Source organism: Callithrix jacchus, chromosome 19 (assembly GCF_049354715.1).
Source record: "Callithrix jacchus isolate 240 chromosome 19, calJac240_pri, whole genome shotgun sequence".
NCBI classification, from domain to species: Eukaryota; Metazoa; Chordata; class Mammalia; order Primates; family Cebidae; genus Callithrix; species Callithrix jacchus.
In genome coordinates, this window is record NC_133520.1 from 33,486,255 (window position 1) to 33,511,436 (window position 25,182).

At 44.5% G+C, this 25,182-nt stretch overlaps 1 protein-coding gene across 1 annotated transcript; it reads right to left on the minus strand.

Annotated features, from left to right (window-relative positions):
• Positions 1–2,020: 2,020 nt before the first annotated feature.
• On the minus strand, positions 2,021–24,223 carry CTSE (cathepsin E). The gene is made up of 9 exons (XM_002760724.7): positions 24,109–24,223; positions 23,289–23,445; positions 22,582–22,699; positions 21,480–21,598; positions 16,824–17,023; positions 13,288–13,410; positions 11,813–11,954; positions 11,613–11,711; positions 2,021–3,539 (listed from the first exon to the last, which is right to left on the minus strand). The coding sequence occupies exons 1-9, from the start codon at positions 24,174–24,176 to the stop codon at positions 3,375–3,377; spliced, it is 1,191 nt and encodes a 396-aa protein (XP_002760770.3). The 5' UTR covers positions 24,177–24,223; the 3' UTR covers positions 2,021–3,374.
• Between the last annotated feature and the right edge of the window lie 959 nt (positions 24,224–25,182).

A 25,182-nucleotide genomic window follows, 5' to 3' on the forward strand; every position in this document is an offset into this window, starting at 1 on the left:
TTGGTTGAAAAAAAAAAAATCTGTGAATAAGTAAACTTGTGCAAGTCCAAACCTGTGTTGTTCAGGGTCAACCGTAGTTCCTATTCTCATGCCCATTTGACAGATGAACAAACTGAGGTGCAGAGGTCCCACAACTGATGCTAGGAATGAAGTCTGGGCCTGTCTCACTCCAGAGCCGGGGTTGTTAACTGTTCTACTATAGCGCTTTGATAGCTTGTTTGGCTCAGGCTGTTCTAAATTGACTTTAAAAGCAATAATTTGGTTTAAAAGGCAAAATAAAAGTAAAAACCAAACAAAAAACATACGTGTGCATTGTGTAGTTGTAATCTACTCTGAGCACGACACCCAAAGAGGAAGGGAAGTTACCAATCTGAGCCAAGTGCTTCCACCCAGGTAAGGTCATTGATTCTTCCCGACAGCTCTGAGAGGTGACCGTCTTAGAGACATGAAGTCACTACCTGAGGCCACTGAGCACAGATGTAAATCTAGGCTATGTGACCTTCAGCGTGGTGTGACTTCTGTGATCCTCGTAGTCAAAAACTGGCAGCCAGGGCCCCTCCCAGTTATCTTGCAGGTTTTTGAGAACTCCATTTAGTTTCTGGCATAAAATAAATACTTATTGTATTGGATTGAATTAAACCCCACCCGAACCTAACGTTTGTTAAGAGAAGATCTGGTAATTAAATGGACACTGCATAGATGTTAGAAGAATGTGAGCTCTCTGCAATGACAGGGAAGCTACTGTTAAATGAAAAGAAAGGAGTTTAGAGAAGAGTCTGCGTGACACAGAGTGAACCCCACAGTTAGGGTCCAGCCTGGGAGGCCACGTGGGTTCTCGACTTCATGCTGTAAAGAATTCAAGAGCAAGCCAACAGAGTAAAGTGAAAACAAGCTGACTAAGAAAAGTAAAGGAATTCAAGGGTAGCTACTCCACAGGCAGAGGAGCAGCATGGGCTGGTTGACCAAAGACGCATATGGTTATTCCTTGATTATATGCTAAACAAAGAGTGGACTATTCACGAGTTTTCCAGGAAAGAGGTAGGGAGGTCCAGGAACTGAGAGTTTCTCCCCTTCGTAGACCACACAGGATATCTTCTAGATGTTGCTATGGTGTTTGTAAACTGTCATGGCGCTGGTGGGAGTGTCTTTTAACATGCTATTGCATTATAATTAGCCTACAATGAGCAGTGAGGACCACCAGAGGTGGCTTTCGTTGCCATCTTGGTTTTGGTGGGTTTTGGCTGGCTTCTTTACCCCATCTTGTTTCATCAGCAGGGTCTCTGTAACCAGTATCTTGTGAAACCAGTTCTGTTGACCTCCCATCTCATCCTGTGACTAAAAATGCTTCATCTCCTAGGAATGCAGCCCAGCAGGTCTCAGCATCATTTTACCCATCCCCTATTCAAGATGGAGTTGCTCTGGTTTCAATGCCTCTTACATGTACAGTACAATTCCTTTTGTGGAGAAAGACAAAGGTTTCCTTACCCATAGCCTGTTAATATGTGCAAAGTAAAAAGGCTGTATAAAATTACTTCAAATTGATAATAGTGCTTTTCTCTGAGGAGGAAGGTCACGGAGCATTTTCACATGCTTTATAATAAGAGAAAACAGAAGATACTTTCATTTTGAAAGAAGCAAAAGCTACAAGGGGGAAGAAAAAATAAGTTGTTTCTGGTGGCAATAGATGCCATCAGAAGGGGGATGTGCTCAGGCCAGAATGCTCCATGTCAGATCCCTCAGGATGGACCCTGGAGTCCCCAAGATGAAACAGGTGCTCTCTCAATCTCTCTTCCTCTCTTTCTGAATCTCTCCCTCTCTCATTCCATCTCTAATGTACTAGGAAACATTTTCATTTACAACAAACATATGGGCATGCTACAAGGAACCAGGATTCTGTGGGACAATGGCTGATGCCACATGTGGGACTGGAAGTGTGCAGGATGGGCTGGAAAAGTTCACAGGAAGTATCTTGATTATCCACTGGCTAAAAGAGTGATTTGAGCATTGAAAGACACTATAGTGAGTTGAAACACATCAGATGTATTTAAAATGCTTTGGTGTTCCGTATAGCACCAACTCATTCTGAAAACTGGTAAATAAAGAAAATAAAACACCAAGTAATTGTCTTCTTTCCTGGGCAAATGGTTGATGAGGGAAGGGTTTTGTTTTGTCTTGTTTTCGAGACAAGGTCTTGCTCTGTCACCCAGATTGGAGTACAGCGGCACGGTCACGGCTCACGGCAGCTTTGACCCCCTGGGTTCAAGTGATCCTCCTTCCTTGGCTTCCCAGAGTGCTGGGATTACAGATGTGAGCCATCGTGCCCAGCTAAAGATTATTCTTTTTTTAATAGAAGAATTCCAGTTAACAAATGCCAAAGGGATAGCAGAATTAGAAAAACCCTTGTTTTGCAACCCATAATTATAGTGTGGATCTCAACAAATCATCAATGACCTCTGGAAAGATCAGGTAAAATGCTGAGCTTTGTAATGGATGATTAAAGCCGACAACACCAAAGCCACCCATCAGTCTTAACATTACCAGTAAAGAGGTACCGGCTATCTGCCTCCTAATGGGATGCAACAGGAAGTACCCAGCGTCATCTAGGAAGCATTTTTGTCACAAAACCAGACCTCCAGATCTAGCTACCATTTTATAGGAAAGATAAGTTCAGAGAACCATGTTAAATGACACCTTGGGATTTCAGTCAGCACAGTTTCAAATGCGCTACACTCTTCAATTGGAAAGAGACTTACAGACATTTCAAATAAAAGCAATTTGTGGGCCTTGCTTGAATCCTGATGCAAACAATCCCACTATAAAAACAGCCAAACATTTGTGAGACAGTGAGAGATGCTTGAATTCCGACTGTATATTTAAGGATATTAGAAATATTTATGGACAAAATTATGTAATGCTCGAAATTTGCTTCAAAATAATCCAGGTACATACAGTACATGGAGCTGGAGAGAGGAGTGGGCAGCAGTGTAGATAAAACGGGCCTGGCCGTGTGTGGATGGGTTGTCAGAGCTGAGGGGGGTTGCATAGGGATTTATTATGCCTTGATCTCTGCTTGGAGATTTTCATAATCAAACGTGAAAATTTTTGATTTTCTTAATAAAAAATCAATAAAATATGTGGATATACAACTTAATTCCTCCATCATGACAGTGGTGGGAGTGGTGTATATGTGTGAAGTGTGTGTGAGGCTGTGTGTGTGTGTGTGTGTTCTCATGTTCTGTTTGGTCTTAGTTCAAGTTGCAACCCTGGAAACAGCTACATTCTGTGGAAAATAACCTTTTCCAGGTGTAAAGAATGCCTCAACCTAACAGATTCAAGGCGTGTCAGATAGGCAGGCACAGACACAAGGCCCCTCCTTAGGGGACTGCTGGGGCCAGTCCCACACGGTTATTCCCACGGTCAAAGACCGAGTAAAACTGTCGAATGAAGACATCCCCCAGGATCCAGAGGGGCCCAGCTGGAGGGTGGATGTCAAGTCCTTGAAAGCCGCTGCTGCAGAACTGCATTCCATCCACGAAGTCCTGGGGTGGGAAGGAAGGATGCAAATGACAGATGGGGGAAGCAGGAAGTAGTGCAGCCTGTATGGTGGTGGTGGCTACACTGGATGGCCTTGGACAGCTGGTGGGTTCCACCATTTTGGTCGGTGGGTTCTTCCTCCTGCTTCATACGGCCTTGCCCTAATTTGCTCGATAAAGTGTTTGTCTGCACAAGTCCTTTCTTGTGGGCCTGGGGTCTGTGTTCTACAATTCTGAGAACTGTTCATCTGTTATACAAGCCCACCTGCCTCATCACCATTATTTTACAATGGGGAAACCCTTATTGCAAGGCTAGAAGAGCAAAGGGTTGGTGCCGGAAGACCTTGGTTTAAATTCTGGTTTCTTTAGTTTCTAGTGAAGCACAGCTTCGTTTTTGTCAAGGGAGAGAGAGAGCTCTGTTAGTTGCTATCCGCTGCTACTTTATTGTCGATGTTCTGGGACTAAACATTTGAGTGACCCCCTTTAGATGAGGCAAGTACGCCTCCCTTGCTCCAAGAGAAGAGAGTCACCTTCTCTAATCTTAATTTTTAGTTTGTCAAAGATGTGGTCTCCCAGGCAAGTGTGGTCTTTCCAACAACGATTTGAAATTTGAAGTTGCTGATGAGGGTGTGGGAAAATTTGCAGAGGGCTTAAGGAGACCTCTTGAGAGGAAGGTCATGAAAAGTCAAAGTTATTCAGCAGTTCTGATGGATCAAGGTGGCTCTGATTGAAATCTGCTGGTGGGAAAGAAGCACACAGTGTCCTGGGAATGGGGAAGGGCATGAGCCTGGGCAGGGACTCAGCTCACATGCGGGAATGAGAGAGAGTGTGGGGGTGTTGGGGTGTTGATGGGCATGTGGCCTGATGGACAGGGCTCGGTCTAAATGTCTAGCTGGTCGTCAGTGTGTTGTTCACAGTGACAGCTCCAGAATCCCCATGTTGCAGGAGCTTAAAGGACCTACCATGAAGCTGTGTTTTAAAGCAAACATTTGTTTTTATTTGGATTGTCTGTTGGTGGCTTTGGGAAGGAGTTATGGAGGCTTAGGGGTAGGGCTGAAGCCCTCGGTCTATACCTGATGCATCCACCCTGATGCTGTGAGTGTGGAAAAATTAGTGTGTTGAAGTGTGGTACTACACTTCAGTGTGGTAGATAACTACGATACTGAAAATTCAACCAAACTGTGGTGTGACGTGCTCATAGGGGTCCAAAACGTCTAGGTGTTCCCTTGCTATGTCGTCCTACAAACTTGAGAATTTACTGCAACAAAAGACATTTTCTTGCTAGAAGAGGAATGTTACATTGAATGTTAGAATAAATATCATCTTATTCGCTACACCTCCCTGCAAACAGCTGATATCTTGAGCCATTTATTTGACTCTCTGAGTCTCGATATTCTCATCTGTAAAATGAGATAGTAATAGTTCTAGTCTGACCTGGTGGTTGAGGAGATTAAACTTTGTCAGTTGAAAAGTCCTGGGGGGAGGACTCAAGATGGCGCTGTGAGAACAACCCAGGATTGGAGCTCTCGTTGAATCCGCAAATGGTGAGTCAGAGCTGCATTTCCAGACTGATCTTTGTTGCCCACAGAACGGGGAAACTCCCAAGTATAAAAAAGACACGGGACGCCAGGCAGTAGGTCTGCCTGGCGAAGCCGGCGGCTGGGGCGGCGGCCGGCCCTACCCAGCAATCCTTACAGGGCGCGCTTGTCCGGGTGCCCTGTTGAACCGGCAATCTGAGACTTGAGAGGGCTGGACTTGAGACTGAACGAGACTTGGACAGTAGGCCAGCCCAGGGGATTGCAGGGACAGATCATTTGGGACACCCAGTGGGACGAACAAAACTGTGATTTCAAACTATCCCAAGCAGACGGTCCGAGACGCTCTGTGGGGGAGGGGCGTCCACCACTACCGAGGCAACCCGCCCCAACTGAGATACACGCCCACTGCTGAGGCAGCCAGCCGTTGCCGAGGCAACCCGTCCCTACTGAGATACATGCCCACTGCTGACGCCTGCCGTTGCTGAGGCAACACGCTACAATGAAGAGACTCCGCCGCAGGGTGTGGCGGAGACCACAGCAGAGCCTGCAGGAACAGGGCGAATCACACAACAGCAGGGCGGAGCCTCAGCAGCCAAACAGTGGCTAGTCTGCCTTCTAGCTGGGCAGGACACCTCATCGGACATCGAAAAATAAAGCCCGAACCCCCCAACACAGAGCATTTGAGAAAAAAATGGTTTTTTTTTTTTTAATGAGCTCTGTTGCAGCAGAATCAAACATAGCAGCCTAACAGCCCTGAATGAACAACAGAGCTCACAGCTCAGCAATTGAGCTCCAAAAAAGTACAGACTGTCTCCTCAAGCAGCTCCCTGACCCCTCTATATCCAAAAGACTGACATTTGGCAGGCATCATCCTGGGACAAAGATAGCAGAAAAAGAAACGGGTAGCATCCCTCACTGTGCCACAGATGCTAGAGGTGCACCCCAGACAAGCAGGGCCTGGAGTGGACCTCAGAAGTCATACAGCGAAGGGGCTAGGCTGGTAGAAGGAAAACCAAGTAACAGAAATACTTCATCATCAACAATCTGGGTGTCCACTCAGAGACCCAATCGAAAAGTCAGCAACTATGCAGACGACAAGTGGATAAACCCACAAAGATGGGAAGAAACCAGCGAAAAAAGGAGAAAACAGCTGAAACCAGAACACCTCGCCTCCTAGAAAGGACCAAAACTCCTCACCAGCAAGGGAGCAAAGCTGGACGGAGAATGACTGTGACGAAATGACGGAATTAGACTTCAGAAGGTGGATGATGAGAAACTTTTGTGAGCTAAAAGAACATGTATTAAATCAATGCAAAGAAACTAAGGAACTTAAAAAAAGATATGAGGAAATGATAACAAGAATGGATAACTTAGAGAGGAATATGAATGAATTAAAGGAGCTGAAAAACACAATACGAGAACTTCGCGAAGCAAACACAAGTTTCAATAGCCGAATTGACCAAGCAGAAGAAAGAATATCTGAAGTCGAAGACCAACTCAATGAAATAAAACGAGAAACCAAGATTAGAGAAAAAAGTGCAAAAAGGAATGAACAAAGTCTCCAAGAAATGTGGGACTATGTGAAAAGACCTAATCTACATTTGATAGGTGTACCAGAAGGGGACGAAGAGAATGAATCCAAGCTGGAAAATACTTTTCAGGACATCATTCAGGAAAACTTCCCCCACCTAGCAAGACAGGACAACACTCAAATGCAGGAAATACAGAGAACACCACAAAGATATTCTGCAAGAAGAGCAACCCCAAGGCACATAATCGTCAGATTCAACAAGGTTGAAATAAAGGAGAAAATACTAAGGGCAGCCAGAGAGAAAGGTCGAGTTACCCACAACGAGAAGCCCATCAGACTCACAGCAGATCTCTCGGCAGAAACACTACAAGCCAGAAGAGAGTGGGGGCCAATATTCAACATTCTTAAAGAAAAGAACTTTCAACCCAGAATTTCATATCCAGCCAAACTGAGCTTCAGAAGTGAAGGAAAAATAAAATCCTTTGCGAACAAGCAAGTACTCAGAGATTTTGTCACCACCAGGCCAGCTTTACAAGAGCTCCTAAAAGAGGCACTACACATAGAAAGGAACAACCAGTGCCAGCCGTTCCAAAATCACACTAAAAGTTAAAGAGCATCAACATAATGAAGATTCTACAACAACTAACAGGCAAAACAGCCACTTAGCACCAAAATGGCAGTATCAAATTCACACATAACAATATTAACCCTAAATGTAAATGGACTAAATGCACCAATCAAAAGACACAGACTGGCAAATTGGATAAAAATCCAAAACCCTTCAGTGTGCTGTATCCAGGAAACCCATCTCACATGCAAGGATACACAAAGGCTCAAAATAAAGGGATGGAGGAAGATTTACCAAGCAAATGCAGAGCAAAAAAAAAGCAGGAGTTGCAATTCTCATCTCTGATAAAATAGACTTTAAAGCAACAAAGATCAAAAGAGACAAAGAAGGCCATTACATACTGGTAAAAGGATCGATAAAACAAGAAGAGCTAATGATCCTAAACATATATGGACCCAATGCAGGAGCACCCAGATACATAAGGCAAGTTCTTAATGACTTACAAAGAGACTTAGACTCCCACACAATAATAGTGGGAGACTTTAACACTCCACTGTCAACATTAGACAGATCAACCAGACAGAAAATCAACAAGGATATCCAGGGCTTGAACTCAGACCTGGAGCAAGCAAACCTGATAGACATTTACAGAACTCTCCACCCCAAATCCACAGAATATACATTCTTCTCAGCACAACATCATACCTACTCAAAAATTGACCACATAATTGGAAGTAAAGCACTGCTCAACAAATGCAAAACAACTGAAATCATAACAAACAGCCTCTCAGACCATAGTGCAATCAAGTTAGAACTCAGAATACAGAAACCAACCCAGAACTGCACAGCTTCATGGAAACTGAACAACTGGCTCTTGAATGTTGACTGGGTAAACAATGAAATGAAGTCAGAAATAAAGAAGTTCTTCGAAACCAATGAGAACGAAGACACAACGTGCCAGAACCTCTGGGACACATTTAAAGCAGTCTCTAGAGGAAAGTATATAGCAGTAAGTACCCATATGAGGAGAATGGAGAGATCCAAAATTGGCACCCTATCGTCAAAATTGAAAGAGCTAGAGGAGCAAGATCAAAAAAACTCAAAACCCAGCAGAAGACAAGAAATAACTAAGATCAGAGCTGAACTGAAGGAGATTGAGATACGAAAAACCCTTCAAAAAAATCAATAAATCCAAGAGCTGGTTTTTTGAAAAGATCAACAAAATAGACAGACCACTAGCCAGATTGATTAAAAAGAAAAGAGAGAACAACCAAATAGATGCAATAAAAAATGATAAAGGGGAAATCACCACAGATTCCACAGAAATTCAAACCATCATCAGAGAATATTACAAACAACTCTATGCACATAAACTAGTAAACCTGGAAGAAATGGATAAATTCCTGGACTCCTGTGTCCTCCCAAGCCTAAACCAGGAGGAAGCTGAAACTATGAATAGACCAATAACAAGGTCAGAAGTCGAGGCAGCAATTAAGAGCCTACCACACAAAAAAAGCCCAGGTCCAGACGGGTTCACAGCCGAATTCTACCAGACACACAAAGAGGAGCTGGTACCATTCCTTCTAAAACTATTTCAAACAATCCAAAAAGAGGGAATACTTCCCAAATCATTTTACGAGACCAACATCATCCTGATACCAAAACCCGGCAGAGACCCAACAAGAAAAGAAAACTTCAGGCCAATATCCATGATGAACATAGATGCAAAAATCTTCAATAAAATATTGGCAAGCCGAATGCAACAGCAAATCAAAAAACTTATTCACCATGATCAAGTAGGATTCATCCCGGGGATGCAAGGCTGGTTCAACATACGCAAGTCTATAAACGTAATTCACCACATAAACAGAACCAAAAACAAAAACCTCATGATTATCTCAATTGACGCAGAGAAGGCATCTGACAATATTCAACAGCCCTTTATGCTAAAAACCCTCAATAAACTCGGTATCGATGGAACGTATCTTAAAGTAATAAAAGCTATTTATGACAAACCAACAGCCAATATCATACTGAATGGGCAAAAACTGGAAGCATTCCCTTTGAAATCTGGCACTAGACAAGGATGCCCTCTTTCACCACTCCTATTCAATATAGTTCTGGAAGTTCTAGCCAGAGCAATCAGGCAAGAAAAAGAAATAAAGGGTATTCAAATAGGAAAGGTGGAAGCCAAATTGTCTCTATTTGCAGACGACATGATAGTATACCTAGAAGACCCCATCACCTCAGCCCAAAAACTCCTGAAATTGATAAGCAACTTCAGCAAAGTCTCAGGATATAAAATCAATGTGCAAAAATCACAAGCATTCGTCTACACCAATAACATACTTAAAGAAAGCCAAATCAAGAACGAACTACCATTCACAATTGCTACAAAAATAATAAAATACCTTGGAATACAACTCACAAGGAACGTAAGGGACCTCTTCAAGGAGAACTTCAAACCACTGCTCAACGAAATCAGAGAGGACACAAACAGATGGAGAAACATTCCATGTTCATGGTTAGGAAGAATTAATATCGTGAAAATGGCTATACTGCCCAAAGTAATTTACAGAATCAATGCTATCCCCATCAAGCTACCATTGACTTTCTTCACAGAACTGGAAAAAACCACCATGAACTTCATATGGAACCAAAAGAGAGCCCACATAGCCAAGTTAATTCTAAGCAAAAAGAACACAGCAGGGGGCATCACACTAATGGATTTCAAACTATACTACAAGGCTACAGTAATCAAAACAGCATGGTACTGGTACCAAAACAGAGATATAGACCAATGGAACAAAACAGAGGCACCGGAGGCAACACAACATATCTACAACTATACAATCTTTGAGAAACCTGACAAAAACAAGCAAGGGGGAAAGGATTCCATGTTTAACAAATGGTTTTGGGAAAACTGGCTAGCCATGTACAGAAAGCAGAAACTGGACCCCTTCCTGACACCTTACACTAAAATTAACTCCAGATGGATTAAAGACTTAAACATAAGACCTGGCACCATAAAAACCCTAGAAGGAAATCTAGGCAAAACTATCCAGGACATAGGAGTAGGCAAGGACTTTATGACCAAAACACCAAAAGCATTGGCAACAAAAGCCAAAATAGACAAATGGGACCTAATGAAACTCCACAGCTTCTGCACGGCAAAAGAAACAGTCACTAGAGTGGATCGACAACCAACAGAATGGGAAAAAATTTTTGCAGTTTACCCATCTGACAAAGGGCTGATATCCAGAATTTACAAAGAACTCAAACGGATTTACAGGAAAAAAGCAAACAAGCCCATTCAAAAGTGGGCAAAGGATATGAACAGACACTTTATGAAAGAAGACATATATGAGGCCAACAATCATATGAAAAAATGCTCATCGTCACTGGTCATCAGAGAGATGCAAATCAAAACCACATTGAGATACCATCTCATGCCAGTTAGAATGGCGATCATTAAAAAATCTGGAGACAACAGATGCTGGAGAGGATGTGGAGAAAAAGGAACACTTTACACTGTTGGTAGGAGTGTAAATTAGTTCAACCATTGTGGAAGACAGTGTGGCAATTCCTCAAGGCCTTAGAAATAGAAATTCCATTTGACCCAGCAATCCCATTACTGGGTATATATCCAAAAGACTATAAATCGTTCTACTATAAGGACACATGTACACGAATGTTCATTGCAGCACTGTTTACAATAGCAAAGACCTGGAATCAACCAAAATGCCCATTGATAATAGACTGGATTGGAAAAATGTGGCACATATACACCATGGAATATTATGCAGCAATCAGAAATGATGAGTTTGTGTCGTTTGTAGGGACATGGATGAATCTGGAGAACGTCATCCTCAGCAAACTGACACAAGAACAGAAAATGAAACACCGCATATTCTCACTCATAGGTGGGTGATGAAAAATGAGAACACATGGACACAGAAAGGGGAGTACTAAACACTGGGGTCTACTGGGGGGAAAAGGGGAGGGCCAATGGGAGGGGGAGGTGGGGAGGGATAGCCTGGGGAGAAATGCCAAATGTGGGTGAAGGGGAGAAGGAAAGAAAAGCACACTGCCATGTGTGTTCCTACGCAACTGTCTTACACACTCTGCTCATGTACCCCAAAACCTAAAATCCAATAAAATAAATAAATAAATAAATAAAAAGAAAAGTCCTACATGGCAATATCAGACTTCCTTAAATGGCTTGCCTGAAGTTCACTACTGCTTTATGGCAGAGCTGGAAATTAGGACAAGCCTCATGGTCTTTCCACCACGGGCAACTTCGTCCCTCCCAGAGAGAATGCCACATCAGACGTGGGGCAGGTCTTAGGGCAAAGGCGGGCTAAGTGCAGGGACTGAAAAGGGGAAGTGGCAGGCACGTGGGGAGGGCCCTGTGGCTTGTGGAATAAGGAACCGGTTCTTACCAGCAGGGTGTAGGCAGTTGGGCTGAGGGTGTAGGGGACTCCGTTGATGGTGAAGGTGACATCCGGCATGATGTTTAGGTTGGCACACTCCACAGCATACTAAAACTCAGTACAGACAATCCATTTAGAACCTTCCCACCTCCCAAGAGAAGGCCTGGCTCTCCGGCCCCCACCACTCCCTTCCCCCGGCAGGTACTCACTTCTCCATCCACTGGGGCTGCCCCAATGGCGTTTTGCAGCTGCTTAATCTTGTCGGAAGGGCCAGTGATGAGGGAAGTCCCTGTGTCCACAATAGCCTGGCAGCCCTCAGAGCAGAACATCGCAGTCCCTCCCACCTGGATGCTGAGGGGACACGGTTGTGGTCAGCCCACCTCCCCTCCCCTGGCTCCTAGGAAACCCCCACTCTCTTTTGGGCTCTCCAGAGCCTGGAGCACTTTGATGATTTCCACCCACCCTATGAGTGTTCCTCAATTACTTTCTACTGAGATCTGTAGGAAGAAATCTGTTTACTTCTTGACCCAGTGCACACACACACACCCATTCATGCAATTAAAGTGCACTCTGGTATTTTCTACTGTATTCCAATTCACACAAAAAATGTAGGTTATGATCTTGTTTTTTTTTTCTCTCTCTCTTTTTGAGATGGAGTTTCAGTCTGTCTCTAGGCTGGAGTACAGTGGCATGATCTCGGCTCACTGCAGCCTCTGCCTCTGGGTTCAAGTGATTCTCCTGCCTCAGCCTCCCAAGTAGCTGGAATTACAGGCATGCGCCACCATGCCCAGCTAATTTTTGTATTTTTAGTATAGACGGGGTTTCACCGTGCTAGTCAGGATGGTCTCAATCTCTTGACTTCATGATCTGCCCACCTCGGCCTCCCAAAGTGCTTGAATTACAGGCCGGAGCCACCGTGCCCAGCCAGGTCATGATCTTCTAAAATGATGTCATGACCCATAAATAGGTGAATTCCTACAGTTTGAGAAACCTCAGTAGAGAGCGAGCTTTCTGGGTTTTTATTTTTTGCATTCCGAATTCCTGGCACCTTGCAGGAACTCAATCCTAGCTGAAGTGAAACTTGAACTGTACTTTTCCAATTCCTGCATTGTCTAGTAGGGCGCTAGGTATGAGCAGGCACCTAGTCCCACTTCCCCAATTGCTCCAAGCCCAGATACTGTATATATTTCCCGGCTCTGTTTCAGTGTAACCCCCTCTGCAACGCACTGGAGGGTCCTTCAGATAGAGGCTGTCTTTCCTATCTGCTGGGCCACGTTGGTGGCACCTGTCTGGCAGCACAGGCCACCTTCCATTTTACAGGAGAGCAGTTTGTGTCCCTCTCTTCTTCTGTACAAGTTGAGGGCAAGATCTGAGTTCAATTAACCTTTGCAACCCCCATGTCACTCATCCCTTGCCTTGTGTGTTAATGTTGAAAGAACAAAGGGGAGCAGGCTGTGTGCTGGGACTGAATGTCTGTTGGATTGAAGGCACATCACATGTACAGGGAAGGCAGCTGTGTCTGCCGCCCTTCCTGCACACTTGCTCGGCACCTCCATACCTCCAACCACAGCAAGCTTCTGGCATCGTCTGCGAGTGACCAGCAGTTTTTCAGTTAATTTCATTTGAGTTGTGCCTCTTTTGAGTTTACCCCTAGTCCTGTAACTACTTCATGGGGAATACTCACTCATCCAGCGCAATCTGCCAGTAGGCTTGCTTGGTGACTGGGACCCAATTCAGGCTTCCAGAGAAATGGGAGTGATCGTAGCCTCCGAAAATCAGCTCACTGCCCGCACCACCTTCTGGGTTACTACATGGAGAGAACGACAAGCTGTCCAGGAACAGCCACTGAAAAACTCTAGGGGTGAGTCTCAGCTAGGGCCCTTTGCTTCTTGATCTGGTCATTCATACCAAGCACCCAGGTAGGCAGAAACAGCAGCCTGGGCTTTGAGACTGGACTCCGACTACTCCAAGTGGATCGGTTTGGGCCTTTTTGACGCAAGGTTAGTAACAGCTCCCCTCAACCATTTGTGAATTCCTCCTGCTTCTTGGATAAAAAGGTTAAGGAGGTGGGAGATGGGACTAGCAGGTCTGTCATTCAGAACCAAGGCCAGGACTACCCTGGGTGGGTACACACATGTGACTTGAAGCAACTCCCAAAGACACCTTTTCTCAGGTATCTTCCCCACTGTGGCTGTGATGGTGCCTGGCTTGTTTATATCATTCACTCCTCATGTTAAGGCAAAGAGGCTAATTTGACTGTATCATGACTTACTAGAACTTGGAAACTTGCTTATTTTCATTGGTATGGATTTCTCAGATTATGTTCTTGGTCCTAGCAGGATTCTGGAGAAATAGAACCTAAGACAGATTTGTTTTGAGGTGGAAAAGGATCAGAAAGATACAAAACGGAAATCAGGGTAGTAAAGAGGGAGGGAAGTGAATACCTGTCGGAATTTTAGGAAAGTGGTTTTAGAGAGGGAGTGGGGAAAGAAACTCACATTTGCTGACTACCGTGGTGCAAGGCCCTGTACTGGGGATTTGATGTATCTAAACTTCCTTAATTCACATCAACCTAGTAGTCCATGGAGGAATCTGAGCCTCAGGGAGATGTTAGTGGCAGGATGCAAATCCAGGCCGGTCTCACTGCCAAGCCCTCGATTGTGGGTAATCCCCCATACAGGCACCGAGGAATGAGAGCTAAGCAGATCCCTGGCACAGTTAGGGCCTGAGGAATATCTCAATTTATAGTATTACTACTCAGCGATTTCCTTTTATATACTCCCTTACATAATCATATATTAGTTTATAGAAATAGGGCTTGATGAACCCTTTATATAATCCTCTATATATAATCATATAATAGTTGATAGTATAAGTGCCTAAAGAATATTTCCCTACATATATACTTATATCTTAGATTATAATCAGAGGAATGCCTAGAGCGGACACAGTGCAGAGCATGATTTAAGGGAAAAACAGTTATACCAGGACAAGAATCCATGGCCCAGGTGGCAGCCTTCAGTATCGTAAAGATACCCGCTGTTTGGCAGGCTTGGGGCGAGAGCCACTCCTCTTGATAAAGGAGTTGTAGGACCTTGCTCCAGTTCTTGTGGAAGGCTGCCCTCAGAACGGCAATCCACCTTGGTGACTGTGAACTTTATCAGCTCTTGCTACTGTGCTGCTTGAAAAGCATCGTCCCTGGGCTGGGCGCGGTGGCTCACCCTGTAATCCCAGCACTTTGGGAGGCCGAGGTGGGTGGATCACAAGGTCAAGACACCGAGACGATCCAGGTCAACAGGGTGAAACCCCGTCTCTACTAAAAATACAAAAAATTAGCTGGGCAAGGTGGCGCGTGCCTGTAATTCCAGCTACTCAGGAGGCTGAGGCAGGAGAATTGCCTGAACCCAGGAGGCCGAGGTTGCGGTGAGCCGAGATCGCGCCATTGCACTCCAGCCTGGGTAACAAGAGCGAAACTCCTCTCAAAAAAGAAAAGAAAAGAAAAGCATATTCCCATAGAACCCATTGGAAGCTGCCAGAAGGTGGCGGTAACCCTGACAGCTCTGTCACTGCTATGTGACTTAAAGCATCCTCCTATAAATCTTCTTAGAAGTAGTTTGCCCATAGATAGAAGTATTGCACACTGCACCCTTTTCACTGCGCATGGCCCACCTTCAAGCCTTGGTGACCTAATAGGGGTGGGACCCTTACTGCACATGGCCCTTGTCTTCGTGGGAATGGGCCCCTTGCTGTACACTGTCCACCTCCTGGCCTAGGTGACCTAATGGGGGTGGACCCCATGTTTTATTGCTCACGACCCTATCACTATCCTTAAAGATGATTTCACTCACTGCCCTGCCCCCTAACCTGTACACAATACATACTCATGTTTCTGGACATTCGGGGCCTGGCCTGACTCTGCTTATAGGTGGCATGGCCCCCTGAGCCCAGCTGTGTTTTCCTTGTACTTCTGTGTCCTGTCTCTTTATTTCTCGGATCCTGCGCCTCAGCACAGCATAAAGCTCACCCCACGACCCTGTGGGGCACTCAGCCCTACACTTGATATTCCCCATTACAGCCCACTTTTCCCAGGCAGAAAGAGAAGAACATTCTGCAAGGGGAAGCAGAGATGTCTAGACAACCTGCCTCTCTAGGCCTAGTCTTGAGTGCCACCAGAAGCACAGCTTGATAGGGAGAAGCTTGATGTGGGAGAAGGAATGAGAGGAAGGGGCTTATGCTGAAACCAGGTGAATTCAGGCCAAGTCTGACCCGGCAGCAGTCAGGAAGGTCAGAAATTATCTTCCTGCGTAAGGGGGAAGAGGAGTGACCCTCCGAGGATGCCAGGCAAGAGTGCCTAGAAACAGATGAGCCTCATGCCCTTTCCCAACCACAATGTGCAATTTTTAAAAATTGTGGTAAAAATATGTAACATAAAATGTACTATCTTACCCATTTTTTAGTTCAGTAGTGTTAAGTATGAGTTCAGTAGTGTTTACTCTTGTAAAGTCCAGACCTTTCGTTTCACAGAACAGAAACTTTGTACCCATTAGGCCGTCAACAGCAGTTTAAGAACCCCTCACTTCCGCTCCCCAAGCTCCGGCAACTGCCAGTCTACTTTCTGCCTGGGAATTTGACTCCTCTAGGTACCTGACCTAAGTGGAATCATACAGTATTTGCCTTTTGGTGACTAGCTTATTTCACTTAGCATTATGTCCTCAGGTTTCTTCTATGTTGTAGCGTGTCTTGGAATTTTCTTCCTTTTTAAGGCTGAATGATACTTGATTGCTCGGATATGCCACATTCTGTTTAGCCATCCATCAGCATGTAATTATTTTATCGTCAACTTAACTTTTTACTTTTTTTCTGCCTCCTCTTCCTCCAGGTACTGTCTTTCTTATTTCACTGTGTCCCCAGTGTGAGCACCATATTCAGCATATAATAGGAGCTTGATATTTATTGACAGCATAAATGAAGGACCAACCCCAGAGATTCCTTAAATTTAAGCCAGTGTAGTAGAGTTTACAAACTGCTTTCACACCTACGTGATGAGGCAAATCTCATTTCCTCAATATTCAGAGGTTAAATGTTTTGACGAAGATCACACAGCTGATAAGAGACAAAGCCAAAGACCCAGACCAGGTCTTTTGACTGCGGAATCAAGTGCACATGTTGTCTCCCTGTCGTTCTAACTGACCTTAACCTCACAAGCGTGATGGGCCTTACCTGCTCATGTAGACCGAAAACATTGGCAGGTCCACCAGGTTCTGAGCCATCATGTTGTCAAACACAGGGGTCACACCTCCCACAGCCAAGGAGGGGTATCCCAGGCCCAGAATTCCATCAAACTCTGCATCCACAAAGGTCTGGCCTGGCTCTGTGACACTTTCTCCAAACTGCTGGCCAACCACGGTCAGTCCTTCCACCTGCCAGGAGAAAGCCCACAGGTGAATGGCACAGGGGATTGCTGGCAAAGGGTTTGATTCCTGGTTTTTCCTCTGTGTTGAAGCTAACTCTTCTCCTTCCTGACTTTCCTTGATTAGATGAGCACAAAGATGTTTGCCATATTCCCAAGAAACAGGACATTCCAAAACCTCAGAAGCCCTCATGCACTTGCCAATCATTGTGCCCCTCTTCCAGAAGAGCCAGTCTTCTGACTTCTAATAGCATATATTGGTTTTGCCTATTTTTTGGATTTTATATAGATGGAATCATTCCCATATGAATTCTTTGGTATCTGGCTTCTGTCATTCAATATTGTGCTTATAGTACGCTGTTGTAATTTGTTCCTCCTTATTAGTGTTCCATGGTATGAACATTTCACCATTATTTATCTTTTCTACCACTGATGAACATTTGAGTTGTTTCCCTTATTTGACTATTGCTAATAGTGCTGCTTGTGTATGCCTTTTGGAGAACATATGTACATATTTCTGGATACATATATGCCTAGGATAAAACTGGTAAATAATTGGGTACACAAGTGTTCTGCTTGAGTAAGTATGGCCAAAGACTTTTGGAAGTCATCATCCTTAGCAAACTAACACAGGAACAGAAAACCAAATACCATGTGTTCTCACTTATAAGTGGGAGCTGAACAATGAGAACACATAGACACAAGGAGGGGAACAAAACACACTGGGGCCGCTCGGGGGGCTCTGGGAGAGGGAGAGCATCAGCATAAATGGCTAATGCATGTAGGGCTTAATATCTAGGTGATGGGTTGACAGGTACAGCAAACCTCCATGGCACACTTTACCTACGTAACAAACCAGCAGTTCCTGCACGCGTATTCAAGAACTAAAAATAAATGTAAAATAAATGGACATTTAGAAACCGTCTTTTGTGAGGTGAGTTGACTGCATTTTTCTTATTGATTGGCAAGAGTTCTTTATATACTTTGAAATCAAGTCCTTTGTTGGTGCTACAAAAATCTTCTCCTGGACTGGGGTAATGTTTTCACTGTCTTCATGGTGTCTTTTAATGAACAAAGGACATGCATTTTAATGTAGTCAAATTTATCAATGTTTTCCTTTACCATTAGTGTTTTTTTTAACTTGTTTCAGAAAATTTTGCCTACCTTAAGGTCATGAAAACATTTTCCTATGTTTTCTTCTAAAGCTTTATTGTTTGCTTTTCACATTGAGGTCTGGAACCTAACTGAAATGTGATAATGTGTGAGGTAGGAGTCAAGATTTATTTTTTTCTATCTGGCTATTCATATGACTTGGCACTATTTAATAAATATATCATTTCCTCTACATACTGCAGTGTCACATTCAAAATAAGTCAGATGACTGTGTGGCTAGCTTTTGTATTTTCTATTCTGTTCCATCTGTTTATTTTTAAAATTCTGAGCCAACACCACACTATCTAAATTACTGTAACTTTATAACAAGTCTTAATATTTATCAGCATTTTTCTTCAGCAAGATTGTTTTGGTGTATTACATATCCGTAGAAATGTTAGAATCAGTTTGTTAATGTCTAAGAAAAATTTCTGTGGTTTCGATTGGAATAAAATTGGTTCTATAGATCAATTTGAAAAAATTTGACTTTTTAATAAAATATTCAATCTATGAGCATGGTTTAGTTTTTAATACAGGTCTTCTTTTAATTTTATTCAGTAATGTTTACAATTTTTATGCAAGTCTTTTATTTTTATTTAGTAATGTTTGCTAATATCAGAGCAGAGTTCTTACATTTTTTTTTGTTAAATTTACTTCAAAGTAGCTGATGATTTTGACGTGTTATAAATAGTGTCATTGAAAGTCAATTCGCTATTTGTTTCACTTGCTACAGGTTGAGCATCACGAATCTGAAAATCTGAAACTGAAATGCTTCAAAATCCAAAACTTTTTGAGTGCCAACATGCTGCTCAAAGGAAATGCTCGTTGGAGCATTACAGATTAGGGATTTTCAGGTTTGGGATACTCAACCGGTAACCATAATGCAAAATTTCAAAATCTGAAAAAATTTGAAATCTAAGAGGCTTCTGGTCCTAAGCATTTGAGATAAGGACCTGCAACCTGTATTCAGAAATCCAAATTATTTTTTTATGTTGACTTCATATCCAGGAACTTCACTAAGTTCACATGCTAATCCCAGTATCCTTTCTATAGATATTTTTGGACTTTCTAGCTATAGAATCTCATCATACATTAATAATGACAGAGTTATTTCTTCCTTTTCCATCTTAATGTTCTTAATTTCTTTCTTCTTGCCTTGTTGCACTGGCAACAATGTTGAATAGAAGTGGTGAGACTGAGCATCCTTGTCTCATTCTTGATCTCATGGAGAAGTCGCTCAGCAATTCACCATTAAGTAAAGTTTGCTGTGGGCTTCTTTGTAGATATTCTTTATCAGCTGAAGAAAGTTATTTTCTGTTCCTAGTTTGCTAAGAGTTTTTCTTAAAGTCATGAATAAATGTTGAATGTTATTAATCTATTTATATAATCATATTGGTCATATGATTTTTCTCCTTTTATTCTGTTAGATGATAAATTCCTAGTAAGATGACCCGTAGTTAACATGCATTATCCTTTTATGAGCCACACGATTTTATTTGCTAGCATTTCACTTAGAAGCAGAACCATTAGGAGGTACTATAGATATAATTATAAATGATAGACATAATATAGATATTGACTATATGCAACTGTGGGCGCTAAACAGTGTACTTTAGGATATTGTTTCTGTCCTGGTGCTGCAGCCGCAGTCTATAGTTTGCACAACAGAAAGGGAAGATAGATATCAAGTGGGAGGAAGAGGGCCGGCTGGAACCCATGAGGGTGAAGGTGAACTGGAACCCACATCGTTCTCTCACTGTCCCCAAGTCTCCAAACTCAATGATGGGGACGTTTTACAGCAAAAGCTGATGATTTGTTACAGAGGTAAGTGCACATCTGACCCTGGAGCCAGAAAAACTGAGGGAAGGTGCAGTGAGGCTGACATTGCTGTGGGCTTGGCTGCTGCTCTACACCAGCCAGGGGAACCAACAGATAAGTGACAAGCTATAGGCTGGAATTTCCCTTTCCATGTTAATTTCAGTGCCTTCCCTGCATCTCAGAGGTTATTGTGACTATCAGTTTGGGACGTAGACTTCTAAATCGTTATTTGCACTTTTACACATATATTATATGTAATTAGATATATAATATATATGTTTATGTCATATAACATCTAATCTTATATATCATATAATATAGACACATTACCTATATGTTAGTATATATAGATATACTATATTACATAATATAATATAATATATTAATACACACAACATATTAATATATTATATAACACATAAGATGATATATTATTAATATAATACATTATTATATTAGTTATATTTTATACTATATAATTAATATTAATTATAAAACATATTAATATAATGTGTTACATATTATATTAATTATATAATATGTAATATAATTATGTAATTATATATTATATCTGTATATAATATACAGATGGATATGTAGAATATATACAGATATAATACATATCCATATATATGTGTATATATATTATATATGCAATGTGTGTATACACACACACACATAGTTCCAATGGAAAATACAGTGCATTGTTTTATCTGTTTGATATTTCACATAGATGGTGTTTTTCTGCTTCTGGCATTCTTTCAGTTGATAATATGTTCTACTCCCACCCACGCTGAAGGTATGTTGATGAAGGCTGTGCCCCACTGGCCTTGGGAATACCCCAGGGGCCAACTTCTGTTTCTCCCAAGGCCCAGGCATACATTGCTGTCTATAAACCCGAAAAAGCACCCAGGCAGGACTGAGACTCCTCTAGTTCTGCATTTGTCTGATTCTCATAGTTTTAGGACTTAGAGGACTTCAGAGGGAGTCAGAGGGTCAGAGGTCAGAGGGAGTTTGAGGAACAGCTCATGAGCTCAGCGCTGAGTTCAATTTGGACCTTGGCCTTTGGACAACTGGGCTTCTGCCTTGGCTCTGTGATTGCACTTCCACTTCAGACCTTGACCCCTCATTTCACTGAGTCCAAACCTCACCCCCTGGTGTGGGCTTCCTTATCCTTCAAGATGGCGGCCTGGTCTTATCACCTCAGTGCCCTAGAGTCTGGAGATCCAGCTGTGCACCCTGCCACTAGGCTTTGCGCACTGGGCCTTGCTTCCTGCCAGAGTCTCCCTGCACTGCCCTCCCACAGGGCCCAGCGTGCTGTGCAGACTGACCCACTGCCACCAACCCAGGTGGGGAGTGTTGCTCCCCCTTTCCCCTGGAAGCTAGTCCTAATCCCTGTATCCACCCATTCCTGAGGCAGATTTGAAACCTAAGACCTCTGAATAAGTCTTCCAAGTTTCTGGTCAAGAGAGAAAAGATGAAGGACTTGCACTCACAGAGACTTGGTCAGCTCCAATGATCCCGGACAAGCTCCCGGTTCCATATTGAATAGAGAAAGATTGCCCCGGCTGGTTGTACGTGTTGGACTGGGAAGGCTGGAACCTGGTGTGCCTCTCTGGAAAGAAGTGCACTGCTCTTGCCTGTGCCGTTGGCTCACTGCCTGCATCCCTGCCCTGATGCCACCCAGCCCCAGGGCTGCAGGGTCTCTTCCCTCAGCTCTCAACAGAGTGGGGTCGCCTAGAAGCCTGGCCATGCCCTGCTCTAATGAGCAACTACATTTCCTTCTAGCTACAGATGTGGCCTAATTGGGGACCAAATAGCTGTCCCTGGGCAAACCTGATTGTCCACAATGACCTCATGAGGCAGACCAAGATAAGTGACATTTATCAGGCGCCAGCCACAGTCCATGCCACCCATTGTGGGTCAGAGGTTGGCCTTCAAAAGAAACTCAGAGCTAAACAATTGCCCCAGGAAATTCCTCCCAACTTTTCCTCCAACCCGTGGACATCTAGCCCTGGAGTTTCCAGAGACATTCTTTCTCTGGGACTTGTCCTGTATGGAACAAGGCATCTTTCTGTAGCTCTTCTTTTCCAATCCTCACTGAAACCTCTGCGTTACCTCCGGCCAAATGATGGACCCACCCATGCCATTGTGCCCCAGCAGCCCCACCTCTGTGCACCAGGAGATAAGGCTACCAAGCCTCCTTGAAGCAAGCAGACTATCTACACTAGAACCTAACTCACCTACCTGCCCAGAAATAACCAAATGAAGTAACCTGTCCCCTACATTCCTTTGGGTGTTCCAAAGGAAGTGAGTCATTATGTCAAAGATTTCTCTTTTCAATGGCTGAGTTTCTTTCTATTAATTCTGATTAGTATGAAAGTTGCTATCCTGGACAACAGCCACATTTTAGTCCTTCCTTGGCCTTACTCTGCTATAAGCAGTTCCAGGGCAGACTCAAAGATGGAGAGGAGAAGCTGTTGTGACAGGGATGGCCACTTGCAGGAACCTAAGCCCCCCACTTCCCCCAAGTACCAGGCTTGGCCTCCCAGGACTGGACCCCAGACATTCTCTGCTGGGGCTCCTGGCACCACTTACTGCAGGCTGGGCTGGTGCAGTACACAGAGGGTACCCAGAGATTGGAGGAGCCAGTGTCGAAGATGACAGTGAAGTTCTGTGGTGGGGAGCCAATGGAGATAGTGCCGAAGTATTCCATCTGCAAGAAAGAGTAAGGAAAGAGGGTGTGGACGGTGGGGAGGGGCAAGGGTGCTCACCAGGGCCAAGGGAGAGCTCCCTGGGGCCTAGGAAGTGGCAAGGCTGGAAAACAAAAGGTAAAAGGAGCAGGGAAATGGCCATGAGGGAGGAAATCAAACGAAGCCGCTGGCTACTTCATTTGATTTTACGTGCACTAACCTGATTCTTATAATTACATTGTAGGAGAGGCAGCGGAGGAAGAACCATCTTTGTTTTACAGACCAGGGAACTGGGGCTTAAGTTAAGTAACTTGCCTAAGGGTACACAGCCAGTAAGCTGCCCAACTGGGAGCAGAAACAGGGGCCTTCAGTGTGGAATGATGCCTTCACCCTCAGCCCTTTCCTTCTGCAGAGAGCTCTGACATTTGGGTACCTTGGGGCCTGCTTAGCCAACCGCAGGGGCACCCAAGGACTCAGTCCCCATGCATCATCCATCCAAGTAAAGAAATCTACAATGGCCTTCAGTGCTGCTGATGTGGCACTGGCCATGCCTGATGCTGGGCCTTCCTCCCGCTCCCATCTCTCCCCAACCCTGACCCCAGGAGGCCTCACATCCAAGTAGTTGATGAGGGGTTCGTTGGCACTCTGGTCCATTGAGCAGGACTCGGTGGACTGGATCATGTCCAAATTCTGGGACTTCAAGAACTCAGAGAGCTGGCTCCGTGCCCGCAGCTTCTTCTTGAGGGATGGATGCTTCCTGAGGGGCACCCTGGAGACAAAGCTCTGTGTGATGAGGACTTGTGCTTCTGCCTCCCTCTTCCCCTCATTCCCATCCCATTTTCTCAGAGGCCAACTAGAGATGACAAAGGAGGGGTTCTGCAAGACAGCACGCAGGGTGCAGGTGGGGTCAGCGCCCTCTCTGCCACTCAGCCTGCCCGGCCTCATCTCTGCCCTGTAGTCTTAGAATCTTAGAGTAGAAATGGCTCCCTTCCTGGAGCAGAGCTCTTTGAGATCTTCCTGGAAAATGGAAGATGTAGGACAGTCTGCAGTTTTACGTGAACACCGTGAAGGGCTGATTTAAAGGAACAGAAAACTCTTGGGGGCAGTAATGGTCAGTCCCTTGGGGAAGTACTTGGGCACTTTGAGCTACAAACCACAACTGCGGGTTCCTGCTCTTTAGCAACATGAGAAGCTCCCTGGGACTTGGGAAAGGCACCTCTGTGGAGGTGGAGGCAGGGGATGACTTGCCGAGGACTGGAGATTAAGGTCATATACAGGTGGCCACTGGGTAAGCCTCTTCCATGCATTGATGGAAAAGCCCTCAGTTTCTCCTCCTCTTCAGCTCCCTGTCAGCTTTCCTCTCCCAGAGCAGCCCTGAGCTGCAGGGCAGGGGACTACACAGCTCCACGCAGTGCGGGGGACATCTCCTCACCTGTGAAGTGATCCTTGGGCCTCTCCCAGGTCCAGGAGCACCAGCAACAAAAGAAGGAGCGTCTTCATTGTGGGTACAACCAGCAGCTTCTCCCTTGCCCCTCCTTTCTTCTCTCCCCCAGGGCAGTGGGAAAAGACTTTCCTTAACTCTCAGACCTGCCCAGCCCAGTCTAAGAACCCAATGATAAGGCCCTGGAGTCATTAGCCATGCCCAGAGTAAACACAGCATGTGGAACAGGGCGTTCCCCCTCTACCCCTCCACCCCTTTCCCACCTACAAGAGGAGTGTGGGTCTAGGGTGAGAACTTGGGGGCCCATGCACTCTCTGTAAGTGAGAGGGTCCTCTGAGGCTTGGCTTCTTCCCAGGGACTTGGCACCACCCCTGACCCCAAGAAACCCTGTGTTAATGAATCTGGAGAGCAGCATATGCCTGGACGCCTGGAAGCACCTGCTGAACTGTCAGTGCGAGGGATCTAGCTGGAGACTCTGGAGGGGTGGGAGCTGACTTACGGGTGGCAGGATTCTAACTCAAAATACTAATCAGCTTGTTTTTTTGGGTGAGTCCAGTTCTCTCGTCATTCTCTCAAATGCTCCAAAGGCAGTTTACCCTTCCCTGTTCCACTTCGAAGCACAAACCAGCACTCCTCAAAAGTCCTGAAATGGAAAAATGTGGCCTCGTATTCATGGAGCCCACTCTCCTGACCCCAAGGGCTTGATGAATCTGGGTCTGGGGCTCAGGAGTGTGTGGAGAATTCACGGGCAACTAGGGAGGGTCAAGGGGGACAGCGTCTGGAGCAAGTGCCCACGTGAGTCTACTAGAGCTGCCGTGACAAAATACTGGGGGCTTAAACAATAGAATGTATTTTCTCACTATTCTGGAGGCTGGAAGTCCAAGAACAAGGCACTGGCAGAGTCAATTGCTTCTGGGGCCTCTCTCCTTGGCTTGTGGATGGCTGCCTTCTCTCTGTGTCTTCACATTGGTCTTCCCTCGGCATGTGTCTGTGTCCGAATTTCCTCTTCTTATAAGGACGCTAGTCATATTGGAGTAGGGCCCATCCAAATGACTACATTTCTCC

Coding starts and splice junctions, on each gene's coding strand:
- CTSE (XM_002760724.7), bottom strand. CDS start 24,176: ATGAAGACGCTCCTTCTTTTGTTGCTGGTGCTCCTGGACCTGGGAGAG. Junction 23,446..24,108: donor GCCCAAGGATCACTTCACAG/GTGAGGAGATGT, acceptor CTTTGTCTCCAG/GGTGCCCCTCAGGAAGCATC. Junction 13,411..16,823: donor TTTTCGGTCTACATGAGCAG/GTAAGGCCCATC, acceptor CTCTCCATGTAG/TAACCCAGAAGGTGGTGCGG.